Genomic DNA, 14,635 nt, shown 5'->3' on the forward strand with positions numbered 1-14,635 from the left:
ATGGATGGCTTTGTTAATTATTCGTCCTTGCAGCTGACCTTAATACCCGGTTAAGACCAAAATGGCTAGAAATACCTGCCCACCCAGGCTCCCAATTGTTACTGAGACAAGTAGGGGAGCTGCAAGGAGTTGAGGACGCACAGGTAACGGGTGCGGTTGGTTGGCAGAATCTGACATTTTAAATCGTCCTGCCCCGCTGGGCTAAGGCTGCCTTTGACAGGAGGCCGCGTGAGAGACACATGTAGGGAATAGGGGGCTGGGATCTGTCAGACAGAGCGTGACCACGCCCTAGCCTTGGCCTTCGCCGATCGAAACTCCAGAACCCACTCGCAGGGCTGCGCCAACACCCGCCGGCCCAGGCGCATCCCGCAGTCGGCGGCAGGTGTGTGGGGCGCGCGCGCACGGAGCGCTTGCGGGTGCGGGTCCCGCGGGCGGAGGGAGGGCTGGGCGCCCGGCGGGGAGTGGAGGGCTGCGTGGACGTCGGCCTCCCCGCCTCCCGCCTCCCTCCCTCTCCGCGCTTACCGGGGATGCTAGCGCGCGGCGCGCCCGGCTCGAGGGGGCGGCGTGTGTGAGTAGCTGGGAGGGGGCCGCCAGGAGCTCCGCGGAGAGCTCGCCCCGGTTTGTCCGCCGCCGTCACCTGACTCGTCGGAGCAGCCACAGCTGAGGTGGGGGCGGGGATGGGGACGCAGCGCGGAGAGCTGGGGAGACGCGGCGCGGCGGCGCTGGCGGCGGAGGCGGCGGGCGGGCACTGGCTCCTGGGGCCACTGGCGACGGGCGCACGGACCGCGGCGCTGAGGGCAGGGGCTGGGCCGGGGCTGGAGGGATCGCGCCCGGGGCACCGGGTCCACGCGCGGCCGCACACACCCACCCGGCGCGGCTTCCCTCGGTGGCCCAGACTCGGCTCATCCTGCGGCGGGCGGCGCCGCTCCTGGGGCGGGGTGAGTACCCGCGGCCGGGCTGGGCCCCCTCCCCCTCGCAGGGCCCGCGGGGACCAGGAAGGATAATCCTGGGGCGCGGAGAAGGGCAGTGGCCGGGTGACAGCGCGGCGCTGAGGACGGCGGGGGGCTGGGCTGTCAGCCCATCTCTGCCCTGCTGACAGGAAGGGCGAGGCGCCCAGAGACTCGGGAGCCTCCAAAGAGCCGCGCGGTCCCTGCAGCGGGGATTTGGGGAAGGGAGGCTTCCCGGGCGAAGGGTCTCAGCCAGGCTTTGGACGCGGAGGAAGGAAGGGGAGGCGAGGGCATAACATGGCGCAACATTAGGATAATCTCCACGGCGGCCGCGGGAGGACGAGCTCATTGCTGCAGCAGCGGGAGGAGGAGGGAAGCGGCCAGGGCTTGGGTATCCAATGCGTTTTCCGAAGCCTGCGGGCTGCAAGGTGGCAGCCCTGCGGCGGGGAGGTGAGGGGTAGGCACCCGGTGGGCGCAACGCCCAGGGAATAACCCGAAGCACGCCGGTCTGGCACCTGGGGATCAGGTTGCAGGCAAAGTGCTGATTGGGGGCGCCGAAGGGGATGGTGGCAGGATGCTGGGACTGGAGCCCGCGCTGGGGTTGCGCGACAGACCTACCCTTTGCTCAAGACCCCCTAGACCGCGTTGCAGGAGCGGGCGCGTCTCTGGCTCCCAGAGGTGGTACCAGGGCGGGGACGGAGAAGAGAGCCGCCGTGCGGCTGGAGGAGGCAAGGCCTGGGCGCTCCGAGGGTAGGGTCTGTAGTGTAAAGCAAGACCATCTCCTCTACTTTCCCGCAGAAGAGGAGGCGGTAGACGCGGCCAGAGAAGATGTCGGGCCAAACGCTCACGGATCGGATCGCCGCGGCTCAGTACAGCGTGACGGGCTCCGCTGTGGCCAGAGCGGTCTGCAAAGCCACCACTCATGAAGTGATGGGCCCCAAGAAAAAGCACCTGGACTGTAAGCATCTCTTTATATAAGCGGGACATGCGCATGGCAGGCGCCCTGGATGCCGGCGGCGCGGCCTGGGCTGGCTGTCCAGAATGCTGCAGCCTTGACAACTCTCAGCGGGGCTGCCCAGAGCTGGAAATCTCCAACCCTGGAGGTGTCTGCTTCCTTGGGTCAGCCCCCAAACCTTGTCCTTGAGCCATCCGCCCCACCCCCCTCCTCTTTACCTCCAAGGTCTTAGTGGAGAAAATACACATATTCATCAATGCTATAAGATACCAAGAAATTGCACATTCTGTTTTAGGCACGTTTCACCTCTTTTTCTTTCTTTCTCCGTACCCCTTCTCCGGGTTAGAGGAAATCGGGGGTTGCGCAGTCATGACAACAGCAGAAATAAGATGGATTAATGAAAGGTCAAACTTGTCACCCTAGTTGTTTCTTAAATATATTTTGAACAGTTTTTAGATAATGCCATCTTTTTCAGTGTCGCTGCTGAGATTTTGTGTGTGAGTGTGGGTGTGTGAGTGTGATTTGTATATAACCACACCAAACTGAAGTAAATTCAAACTGCCGAAGGAGGAAATTGCACTTCGTAGATAATGGGGATTTCGTTTTACACTTCCTGGCACACTGCTTTGTCCCATTCTCAGAAACTGCTGGGCAGAATGACACGAGGCTGTGGTCACAAAATGGATGTGCTTTTCCAGCATTTGAGGCGGTGTGATTTTAGATGAAAACATTTAATTCATAACTTTTCTTTTCATATTGGTGGTTTGATGAAAAAAAAATTAGTTTGGAATCTATATATTTCTGAAACAAATGTTTTCTTCGATTAACAGGCAATCTTTTGTTATCGAAGGGCAAATAGGGACATTTAGAAAAAGGCTTTCACCTGCTTTGGGTAGTGAGGCTCCTAAAAAGGCTGCATTAGAATCTATTCTGCAGCTGCCATTCAGTCTTTTGGACCTGCTTAAGATCTGTCCTGTTAGGATGTTTGTTGGCAAAGGTCGGTGTTGGCCTGAGAGACACAGATCCAGCCATACCCATTTCACATCTGATGTGTTTGCCCATTTTCTGGTTTCCTTTTGCTGCAGGCCTTCCCCAGTGTCTTCCATGTGTAACTGGCTGAGAAAATGGCACCAGTGTTAGGATGGACTCTAGTCCTATCTGTATAAGCTAAGCTTGATGAAGCTAACAACGGACTCTGTCAGGGTGTTGCAGCCTACTGAACCTGTTGTCTCATAAAAATGAATAATTTTGCTTCTAGAAGCTTGCCTGAGAGGAAAGCAGCATTATTCCTTTCCTGAGGGAATTCTTAACAACTCTCGTTGATTGTGGTGTCATGTGTTATATATGCAGTACAGGACGAGAGAGGCCACCAGGGCTGGGGCACCTAACAGAAGTGGAAATTATAAATTCATGACCAGCTCGTTTTGCTGCAGCATGCTGAATCATTTAGCCATCTTTCCATCAGTTTCCCCAACACTGGAAGGGTGACTCATGTCTTAAAGGTGTGGGTCAGTCTAGCAGATCCTCATAATAAAAAGCTACAGTTTCTGGATTTGCTAAATGCTATGAAAATAATAGGTTAATATATCAATACACTTCAGAAAACATTCGCAGGCTTGAGTATTTCATTAAAACATTTTCAGATAAAGACTGACTTGTCCATATCCAAATATGTCATCAGTTACCTTAATCTTTTAGATGTCAAAAAAGTTCCTTAAAATTTTTTTAAAGAGGAAGGTTTTCCAGTATTTGCAGCATATGTTAGTAGGTGAGGTGATTTTGAAGATGTGGAACTTAGGGATAAGATTCCATATTTAAAGAAAGCAGCTAAAGTCAGGAATTGGTATTGAATTATTAATGTGAATAATCACACGAGCTAAACATTTATTGAGCAGTTACTGTATGCCAGGCAGTGAGCTTTACATTATTTATTTGTCACTACTTAACTGGTTCAGGCAGGATAATTAACTATCACAGCTTTTACTACTGTACTTAACTGCCATCTGTGGTTTATTTAGTAAAATTCTTCCTTGGAGGGTGGGGGGAAGTAAACATATTAGCCTAAATGGTCTAATCTTGAAAATGCCTGTCCTGTTTGCAAGGCTTTCTGTGAAATTGGGCCTCACAACTCATGTACTCATTGCCGTCTCTATGAAATGCATGAAAAAAACCCCACATATTTAAATCTGTCACGTAAAAAAAAAAAGAGCAAAAGCCAAGTACTGAAAAGTATTGTTTTTGTTTTTGTTACATTTTACTTTGCACTAACGCATACATTATCTTCACTTACAACAAATCTTAGGGAGGCGTTTGGGAAGATAGATATCATTACTGATATGTCCTAATTTAAGAAAAGATGATACGGAGAATCTGAATATGCATAATGTTATATTTATATGCATTGTAAGATGGCATCTTCACTCAGGATTCCTGGTGAAGTTTCTTTAAATAACAGTAAACTACCTTAGTAATTTATTCATAGGTTTTAAGTAACATACCAGTTATAAAAGTGAGTCACACCTGTCATGAAAACATACAAACACATAACTAAGTTTCACTGTAGGCCCTGAAGTATTCTTCAGTAGTTGGTGTTTTAGTTTGGAAAATAATAAATACTCCTTGGGAGGAAAAGAGCATAAAATGTAGAGTTGGGGATTTGAAACAAAAATTTTATAATTTCTTGATTTGTGTATAACTTTTTAGTTTAGAGTTTAGATTGGAAGATTATAAGAATAGAATATGTGGCTCTATAATTTTTTTAGATACCGGGTTAATTAAATGGGCTCAAAATCTTTACGAAAAGTGTACTCAATGTTAATTAAAATAGTGATTTAAAAGATAATTTTTTTTCTCTGTAGTTTCATAGGCCAAGAAAATTATTGTTAACTATGGTGATTTGTAAAACGATACTTAATGTTACATGATTTATACATTTGAAAAAATACTTGTTATTTTAAACAAATAGGTGGAGAGAAGGTGGAGATTTAAAAGAAAAACCTCTAGAAATAAATTCTCTGATTTTTTTCAATAACTATGTTTCTTAGAGGAAAAATATATTCATAAAAAGCTTTGCTATAATCAGCATCTCTATATTAAATTTAAAGGATATGGATACTTAAGTGTCTACAGAGAAACTGTATACAAACTAGTTAAGGATTATATATTTTAAGGTAATTTTTGATTATGTAAAACTTTTATTCCATACTCTACCCTACTCTAATAATGTTGCCCTGTGCCTATGACAATTAAACACCTAACCAATGTTAATTTGGCCTTAATTTTTCTGGGTCTATCTATACATCCCCATTTCTTTTTCCTTGTAACTTTGTGAATAGATTTAATAGTACATAAAACATCCAGGACTCAGCAGGCATTTGCCTTCTTGGTTACGAGTGTATTACATTTCAGTTGCTTTTCCTTTTCTGTTTTGTAATTGATGGGCTAAAGGATAGCTCAAGTCAAATAATAAAGAAACAAGATCCAACAGGGTACCCAGTACCTACCCAAATGTTGTATCAAGGTGAAACAACAACAACCACCAAAAAAAAAAAAAAAAAAAAGGATGAAAGTAACACCTGCAAGTGGGCTGGGGGGGGGGGGGCGGGCGGGGGGAGGATTTGGAAAGTTTTGTAGCCCTGATATAAGATTCATTTTGATTAATACCTCTTATGAGCAATTTCTATGTTTAAACTTAGACATTACTATTAACATCCAACAAAACCTTATGAAAAGCCAAATTGGTTATCAGTAATCCTATTTTTTTTTTTTTTTTTTGTATTCTAAACCTCTTGCGGGTTTTTAATAATGAGTTTATCCCACATAATAAACAAGTCAAGTTCTGAATAGTATGTTTGAGATCTTTTCATTCTTTAAGTAATTCTTTTCCTCCCATATTAAGAAAAAATATGATTGTATTTCTTTTAAGAATATCTGATAAAGGGTAAGGTAAAATATGGTCTGTGTTTTGATTCAAGGCAAATATTGGCAAATTACCACAAAATTCCTGGGCCTTAATTTTGTTTATAAAATATCTGTTACTAAGTAAGAAATTTTCTGAGTAAACATAAAGTTTAAACCTAAAAGTTTATTTGCAGAAGCTTGCTTAGTATATATAAAATATATTTTGATTTATAGAGCTCCTAATTCAGTTAATACCATATCTATATTTGTTATAACTTATAGAGCTTTCTATAGTGCTAAAATCCAAAAAAGTAAGCAAAGTTTATTGAATAAAATTGATTGGGACAAGATACAAAAGTTTACTGAACACTAGTGCAACTTTCAATATGAGAAGCATACTAGCTTGCTGTAAGTATAGTTTATTTTAATTCCAGTTATTATCATTTAACTATTTATTATTGTCTAAGTATTCCCTTCATTTTTCTATGTCAGTGATTCTCAACCTTGGCTGCATATTAGAATCACCTTGGAATCTTTTTAAAATCCTGATTTCTGGGCCCCATCCTCTGGAAATTCTGTTTCTTTGTCACTAATGTTGTGGCTCCACCCCATAACAAAGAAACAGAATTTCCGGAGGATGCGGCCCAGAAATCAGGATTTTAAAAAGATTCCCAGGTGATTCTAGTGTGTAGCCAAGGTTGAGAACCACTGTTCTATGTCAAGACACACTTTCTTCTTGATTTCTCCAGAAGACCCAGCCCAGGTGTGGTATACCAGTAAACACTCTGAATTATTTTTTAGGCCGCCAAGAAGGGATGGAGAAAATATACTTCCAAACCGCTTTTCAGAAATCAGAAATCCAAGGGGTCCAATCTGTGTGGTCCTGTGATGTTTCTCGGATGATGCTCAGCATCCCAGGAGGAAACAAAAGAGAGCATGTGAGATTTAGGGGTTGGCAGGAGCCAAGGAGGAAGAGAAGGTGCCAAGAGTCAGGTAGTAGTAGGGAACCTGCTTCAGAAATGCCTGAAAGTAACCGCACAGGCTTTGTACCCAGCTAGTGGACAAATTGGGATTTCTTTCTGCATCTTTTACTGCCTCATTTTCAGAGAAATTTTTTTAAGCATTAAATATATTTGGATCCCTTTTGATATTTTTTCCTCTTTGGCAATCAATGCGGTTAGTAGATTTTTTCTTAAAACCAGTATAAAATTGGTAACTCAAGTTGATGTTTTAAAAGTTGCCCTAGTGATTTAAAATATTATATATATGGAAAAGTACATAAAAGTTACATATGTAGTAAGTAAATTTGTACCTGAGTTTCAGTATTAGCTTGCAGCATTTTAGATTAAAATCTCGATTTTTGGTACATTGCCATATTAGCTTTAATGTTTAATAAATGGTCACTGAAGTCTTATTTGTAACTTAATCTGGGCACTTAGTTGCCATAGATCTCTCTCTTGGCTTTTCACAAGTAAATATCTTACCTCCTCTCTTCAAATTGATCGATGCTACGATAGAGTGTTCTTTGGAGCTTATCTGGGTTTCAATAACTTGGTAAAGAAGGTCAGAAGTGATATACAACCCTGCTCCCTCAGGGCCCAGGATGCTTTCTTTATACAGAGTCGTAGGTTAGTTGACTCAGCTCCTGAGCTGCAGCTACGGAGAGAGCCTTCAGATATAACCCTGGTGTAGTTAAATTGAAAAGCCACATTTCTCGCCATTAAAAATATTGTAAATTCCTTTTTCTTTGTGGAGAAATACGTTGTTTGCTTTGTGAAGGGAAATGTTGACTGTTTTTTCTTAAGTGTTTGTGTAATGTGCTCACTCATTTGTTTCTCATAAAGGAGGCGGGGGTGGGGGGTGGAGGCGCGGCGGAGGGGATAGTTGAATGGCATCCCAGTGTCAAATGTGTGATGACCTGAAGTAGGAAATGATGGAGTCTTCCTTAGAGCACAAACCAGAGAGAGAGCTGTACCCTGAAGCCTTCGCCCTTCCATGTGTGTACGTAAGGTTTCTCTCTTAGGCATTTTTAAAAAATATTTTAATTTATTTTAGAGAGAGGAAAGGACAAGGAGAGAGAGAGAGAGAGATACATGGGTTGGTTGCCTTCAGTTGAACCCGCAATCTGGGCATGTGCCCTGATGGGGAATCAAATTGGTGACTTTCAGTGTATGGAACGACGCTCAACCAACTGAGCCACACTGGCCTGGGCTCTCTCATGCATTTTTATGGAGGACCTAATATCTTCTAAAGGATTTTGTCAGGTGCCATTCCTGGCTGCTCAGGAAAGAGAGAAGCAGGATCTTGGCCTGCTTTGTGTGGTTTTGTTTTTTGGCCTTGATTATTTTTATTTTCCTAGAGTTGGCACTTTTATTTTCAATTATAATTCTCCTTCTTCCTACATCATTTATTCTTTGTCATCGGTATGTTAACCTCTCTATCTCTCTCATAAATATTTTCAAGTATCTCAATTTAAAACAAGCAAAACCACCTGCACATAATTCTCCTTGGACTCTGTGACCTCTAGCATCCTTGCTTTTCTGTCACGACCAAACTTCTTGAAACAATAACTCGCCATTTCAAAGAAAACAAACCCAACTCTACTCCTTTGGATATTCTGTGTCTTTGATTGGCTTAATTCATGCATGAAAGATTGGAATTGCTATTAGGAACTAGGCATTACCCAAGCCATGAACCTGAGAGTTATCCCTCATCTCTCAAATCCAGTGGGTGATTAATTATTAAGAACACTCTGAAATCTCCTTATTTAGCTGTCTTCTGCCTTGGCTTAGATCATTAATAAACCTCAACTGTAAAATGAAGATTAATAATAGCACTGACCTCACTTTTGGTGAGGAACAAATGAAATAATGCATGTAGAACACCTAGCCCAGTGTTTGACACATGAATGTGGAAAGAACATCAGTTATTACTACTACTCCTCCCATTAACCATCCTGTATAATAAAAGCCTAATATGCTAAGTGTCCGACTTTTCGTTCAACCATTCGACCAGTGGCTATGATGCGCACTGACCACCAGGGGGCAGACGCTCCGACCAGTAGGTTAGCTTGCTGCTGGGGTCTGGCCAATTGGGACTGGGCAAGGTGGGCTGGACACACCCTGGAGCCCTCCTGCAGTCCCTCCTCGGCTGGCCCCTAACAGCCCCAATCAGGACTGGGCGAGAAGGGCTGGACACACCCTGGTTGAATCCATGCACCAGGCAGGTTTTGGCCAGATCCCTGCAGGCCAGGCTGAGGGACCCCACAGGTGCACGAATCTGTGCACCGGGCCTCTAGTTACTAGTATAATGTTGTTGTTGCTACTACTAGTACCATACTGCTACTACCACCACCATAGCAACTGATATATATAATCCATAGTGGTTTGCCCTTACTACTTCTCCAGGCTTGCTCTATGCCCCCTCTTTTCAGTTGTTTCAATTTTTACTTTAACTTCAACTTTCCCCTTTGATAATTTGGAAGCTCTATATATTATTTCTGTTTTTTTAGTGATTACCCTTAAGATTTTCATATGCATACTTAAAGACTAACATAGGTTAGTATGTCCTTTTCCTCCTAAACAAAAGAAATTTAGAAACTTTTCACTCCAATCACCTCCTTTTTACTTACATGCTATAACTGTCCAGTGTTTTAATTTCATCGTAGTTTTAAACTCCAAAGCTAGATATTATTATTCAATACAGGCAGTGCTTATTTAAATATATCCACCTTGACTTCTTTGGTCACCATTCCTTCATTATATCTAATATTTTCTTGTTTTTACTTTCTTTTTAAAAAAATATTTTTCAATTATAGTTGACATACAATATTATATTTATTTCAAGTGTAGAATATAGTGATTAGACATTTATATACTTTGGGAAGTAATCACCCTAATAAGTTTAGTACCCATCTGGCACCATACAGTTATTATAATATCATTGACTATATTCCCTATGCTGCACTTTACATCTCTGGGACTGTTTTTATGACTGGCAGTTTGTACTTCTTAATCCTTTTCACCCATATTCCCTAAGCCCCTTCCATCTGGTGACCACTGACTTGTTCTCTGTATCTATAAGTTTGTATTGTTCGTTCATTTTTTTTATTTTTTAGATTCCACGTATAAGTGAAATCATATGGTGTTTGTCTTTCTCTGTTTGACTTACTTCACTTAGCATAGTACCCTATGGGTCCATCCATGTTGTCACAGATGGTAAGATTTCATACTTTTGTATGGCCAAGTAATATTATATTGTTTATATGTACCACTGCTTTTTTATTCATTAATTTATTGATGGACATTTAGTTGTTTCCCTATCTTGGCTATTATGAATAGTGCTGTAGTTACCATAGGGGTGCATATAACTTTGCAGAATAGTGTTTTGGATTTCTTCAGATAAATACCCAGAAGAGGAATTGCTGTGTGACATAATAGTTCTGTTTTTAATTATTTGAGGAACCTCCATACTGATCTTCATAGTGGATGCACCAATTTACAATTCCACCAGCAGTACATGAGAGTTCCCTTTTCTCCACATCCTCACCAACACTTGTTGTTTGCTGATTTATTGATGATAGCCCTTCTGACAGGTGTGAGGTGATATCTCATTGTGGTTTTAACTTACATTCCCTGATTATTAGTAATGTTGAGCATCTTTGCATATGTCTGTTGGACATTTGTATGTACTCTTTGGAGAAATGTCTATTCAGGTCTTCTGCCCATTTTTTAATTGGATTGTTTTGGGGTTTTTTTTATGTTGAGTTGTATGAATTCTTTTTAAATTTTGGCTATTAACCCCTTATAGATGTGCCATTGGCAAATATCTTCTCCATTCAGTAGCTTGTCTTTTTGTTTTGTTGATGGTTTTGGTCACTGTGCAAAAGCATTTTAGTTTGGTGTAGTCCATTTGTTTATTTTTTATGCTTTGTTTCCCTGGGAAACATATAAAAAATATTACTAAGAGTGATGTCAAAGACTTTATTACCTGTGTTTTCTTCTAGGAGTTTTATGGCTCCAGGTCTTATTTTAAGTCTTTAATCTATTTTGCATTTATTTTTATATAGGATTAGTTTATCTGTATATACAGTTTTTTATTGGCAATTATTATCTCTTTGAGGATAATATGTTACCGTTTTGGTTTCCATTATTGTTTTAAGAAGTCAACTATTAGTCTACCTGACTTTAGGTGATCTCTTTGTTTTTGTGGCTGCTTTTAAAATCTGTTTGCTTTGTCCTTCTGTACTGTATGTGTATTTAGATGTAGCCTTGTTTTTATTTATCCTATTTGGAACTTGTTGGATTCCCTGAATTTGAGAATTCATGTCTGTCATCAGTTCTGGAACATTCTCAGCACTTCAGTTACCATTAATTGTTGCCTATGCTCATTCTTTTTTCTCTCCTTCAAATATAATTATACATATGCTAGACTTCCTCATTATAGCCTTATGTTTCTAAATGTACCTTTCATCGTTTCTATTTCCTTTCCTGTTTAGCATGCTTTGTTTTTCAGATATCTTCCAGATCACTAGTTCTCTCTTTAGCTATGTCTTTTTTGCTTTTATTCCTCCTTAGTTTTTAATATTATTTATTTACTTTTTTACATTTTTAAAGTTTTTCAATTTTGTTTTTTATAACATACATTTCTTGCTCACATGTTTGAGTTCCTCTTTTATTTCTTTACCATTTTTAACACAATTCATTTTATATTTTGTATCTCATAGACTCATTACATGAAGTTCTGTTTCTGCTATAATTTTTGCCTGATCCTCACTCAAGATTTGTTTTCTCATGTGTTTTGTAATTTTGGACTCTTAAATCATGTTGGCTAGGACTTCATCTGTGGGAATCCTGAGAGCCTAGGCCCCTTAAGAGGATTTGTATTTGCTTCTGTGAGGTCTCACAGTGCTACCAACTTGGGAGCATCTTAAGTTGATTTCTGCTATTAAAGTTTCTGAACTAGTACAAGTCTAGGTTGATATTTATAAAATCGAAAAAGCTCAGAAGACTTTTTTTTTTTTTCCAAATCATTTGGCAGCAAAATTTGACCTGATAATAGCCATTATACTACACTAGAGGCCTAATGCACGAAATTCGTGCCAGGGGCTCGGCCCTCACAGTAGCATCCCCAGCTTTCTCTGGAAGGTCGTCTGGAAGGACGTCTGGCTGTCTGGTCTAATTAGCATATTATGCTTTTATTATTATAGATGCCATGAATTTTCATGTGTTGAGCTGCAGAAATATGCTCATATTATGTGTGTTGTCCAGATTATACCGGGTGTTACTTAATATATGATGTACTTTAGTATGTATCATATTACTTTTGTAAAATCTGAAAAATCTTAATTTCCGAAACATATATGGCTCTGAGGGTCTCCTGCTAGAGGAGTATGAATCTGTAGTCTACATTTAAATCATAGTCTTGGACAGAGGGAAAGTATGGTTAGTCTGTTTTTCATCTACCCAGAACCTAAGCTGGGTGGGACAAGTTTTTCTGGTGCCTACTTTGCTGGAAGGTGTTTTGTTTTTGTTTTTGTTTTTCTTCTTATTTTACTAAGGGAGTAACTCTATGAGAATTCTAGATTTATATGGAGATCTTAGTTCCAGCTAGCCTCCTTCCTTATTCCCAAAGACCTTATCTCCTGTTCCCCATAGGGCTCTTAAAATCTAAGCCCTCTATCCACTCACATTAACACATGGCCTCAGGGAGCCTTCTCTTCAGTATCAGTGTACCATTTGGTTTCTTGCATCTTTTTTTTTTTGGCCCTGAGGATTGCTTTTCTTCTGCGTTTACCCAATGGTTGGAAGGATGCTTGTATTATTTAGCTGGATTATCAGGAGTTTGGTGGGGTTTTTTACAGTCTACCTGTATGCTAAAAATGGACCCAGCCTGTTTTCCTATCCTCTACTAGTATTCTCCACCAATCCCCACACCCAACACAAACACCACAGTCCTTTCTTGAGCAACATTGAAATTCATTAGTTATACTATACTCTGTACCTTTGGGGCCTTTGCACATGCTCTTTCTGTGTTTAATACATTATAAAATCTCATTTCTAAAACCTAAATTAGTCATTCCGTTTCAGTGCTTATATCCCTGTACATAGATCCTTGTCAAATCATTCCAAAAGCTGTGACAGGATTCTGTTCCATAGTTTCTTTCTTTTTTTGGTCTGCAGTTGAGGCTGCCTTATCCCTAACACCAGACATAGCATGGGAGCAGGTTTTAGTAAACATTCGCTAAATGATATTTTTACTACATATTTCCTATTTCTGAAATTTTAGACCTTTTTTTCCTTATTTCTATTTTAAAATTTTACCTTTACTTGCTAACCTTTCAGAAAAACAAGGAGTTACAACATGATCCATTTTCTTGTAAGGTTATAAATAAAAGTCTAATATCAGAGGAAAGCAAACAAATAAAGGAAATAATAAATTGCCAATGTGGATAGTTAATGTTTACTTCCTAACAGTCTCTTAAAAATTGCATTCTTATGATAAAATAAAAACTTAATTGGGGGGAAGTTATATTATTGATAAGAAGAGTTTTTTGGCTGTGTATTTAAAGCATATGTGTTCTTGTATTGGTGTGTATCATCAATGATTAGATAGTAGATGATTAGGTGTTAATATCAGAGAAAAGTCTTTGCTAGCATTTTGTGTGTGTGTATGTGTGTGCGTGTGCGTGCACACACACACACATTCGCTTTAGTTTGTTCTGAGTTTGATACCATTGGGTAACATTGCTTTTTAGTTTCCATTTTATATTTCATGAATACATACATTATGAATAGTAAGGAGAGTTACAGAAGAAAAACATTATTTCAGAAGTAGCTACATACTCTTAATTTTCACCGAAATCATATTATTCACTGTATCTATGCTATTACTCATTAACACAATAATATTACCATTAACAACTTCAGGATTTTAGAAAAGCAGTGAGGAAAGGAGACAAGCTCAAGCTAAAACTTTGGATTGTTCTGCCTTTGTGAAGAGAACAATAAATGTTGGCGTATTGAATTTAGTTTTTGGTGACCTGTTTGGAAACATTAGAAATGACTTTCAGTGTTGAGGCTTTCAGTGGCTTATTATTCAAGCCCATTATTTATTCATTTAACACATATTTGGGCATTTACGAAACGCCAGGAATTGTTCCAGGAGGCAGGGACACCATGGTGAACAAGACACATGCAGCTTTTGGCATCAGAGAGCTTGCGACTTAGTAGGGGAGACCGAAAATGAAAGACCAAAACATACAGGTGGTTAAATTGGACTAAGTTTTAACAGGGGAGGCAAAGACTACAGTGGAGGTCCATTACAGAGGCAGTGACGTTTAAGCTCAGATTTGAAGAATGAGTGGGATTTACTTAGGTGAGGACAAGGACTGCTGCATTATCTTATCTAGGAAGAGGCTCAGAGTGAGCAAGGCACATTTTAGGAGTTTAAAGAACTTAAGGGTTGCTGCAAAACTGAGTTGAAGAGGACTGACAATGTTAATAGATGAGACCTGAGTTGTGAACAGGGGCCAGAATGGGCTGGGGCCAGGAGGATCTTCTAGGCTGGAGAGAATCTTAGAAATTGTCCAACCTCTTCATTTTTATAGATGAGGAAGCTGAGTCTCAAAGAGGCAAAGTCACACATTCTACATGTGTCAGTATTGAATAGTATTGAATAATTCTTATCTGCCTTCAGCAGATGTCCTGATGGGTCATTGCTTTGTTCACCTAGTTCTGATTGCTATATATGCCAGAAAATAGCCTCTGTGTAGGTCATGTGGGAAATGTAAAAATGTTTAAACATAGATAGATGGAGTGTGTATATGTGTATG

At 40.8% G+C, this 14,635-nt stretch overlaps 1 protein-coding gene across 9 annotated transcripts in view; it reads left to right on the forward strand.

The window, feature by feature from the left end:
• Positions 1-361: 361 nt before the first annotated feature.
• SNAP91 (synaptosome associated protein 91) overlaps positions 362-14,635 on the forward strand; it is a 123,475-nt gene continuing 109,201 nt past the window's right edge. For 4 of the 9 annotated variants that reach the window (XM_059701062.1, XM_059701067.1, XM_059701070.1 and 1 more), the window contains exons 1-2: positions 695-938; positions 1,746-1,905. In XM_059701062.1, coding sequence (XP_059557045.1) covers positions 1,776-1,905 — 130 coding nt within the window. In that variant the 5' untranslated portion in view covers positions 695-938; positions 1,746-1,775. Of the gene's footprint in view, positions 383-530; positions 666-693; positions 939-1,223; positions 1,339-1,745; positions 1,906-14,635 lie in introns of those variants that run through there. The other 5 variants (XM_059701069.1, XM_059701068.1, XM_059701064.1 and 2 more) reach the window with 4 other exon arrangements.

This window comes from Myotis daubentonii, chromosome 6 (genome assembly GCF_963259705.1).
Source record: "Myotis daubentonii chromosome 6, mMyoDau2.1, whole genome shotgun sequence".
Lineage (NCBI taxonomy): Eukaryota > Metazoa > Chordata > Mammalia > Chiroptera > Vespertilionidae > Myotis > Myotis daubentonii.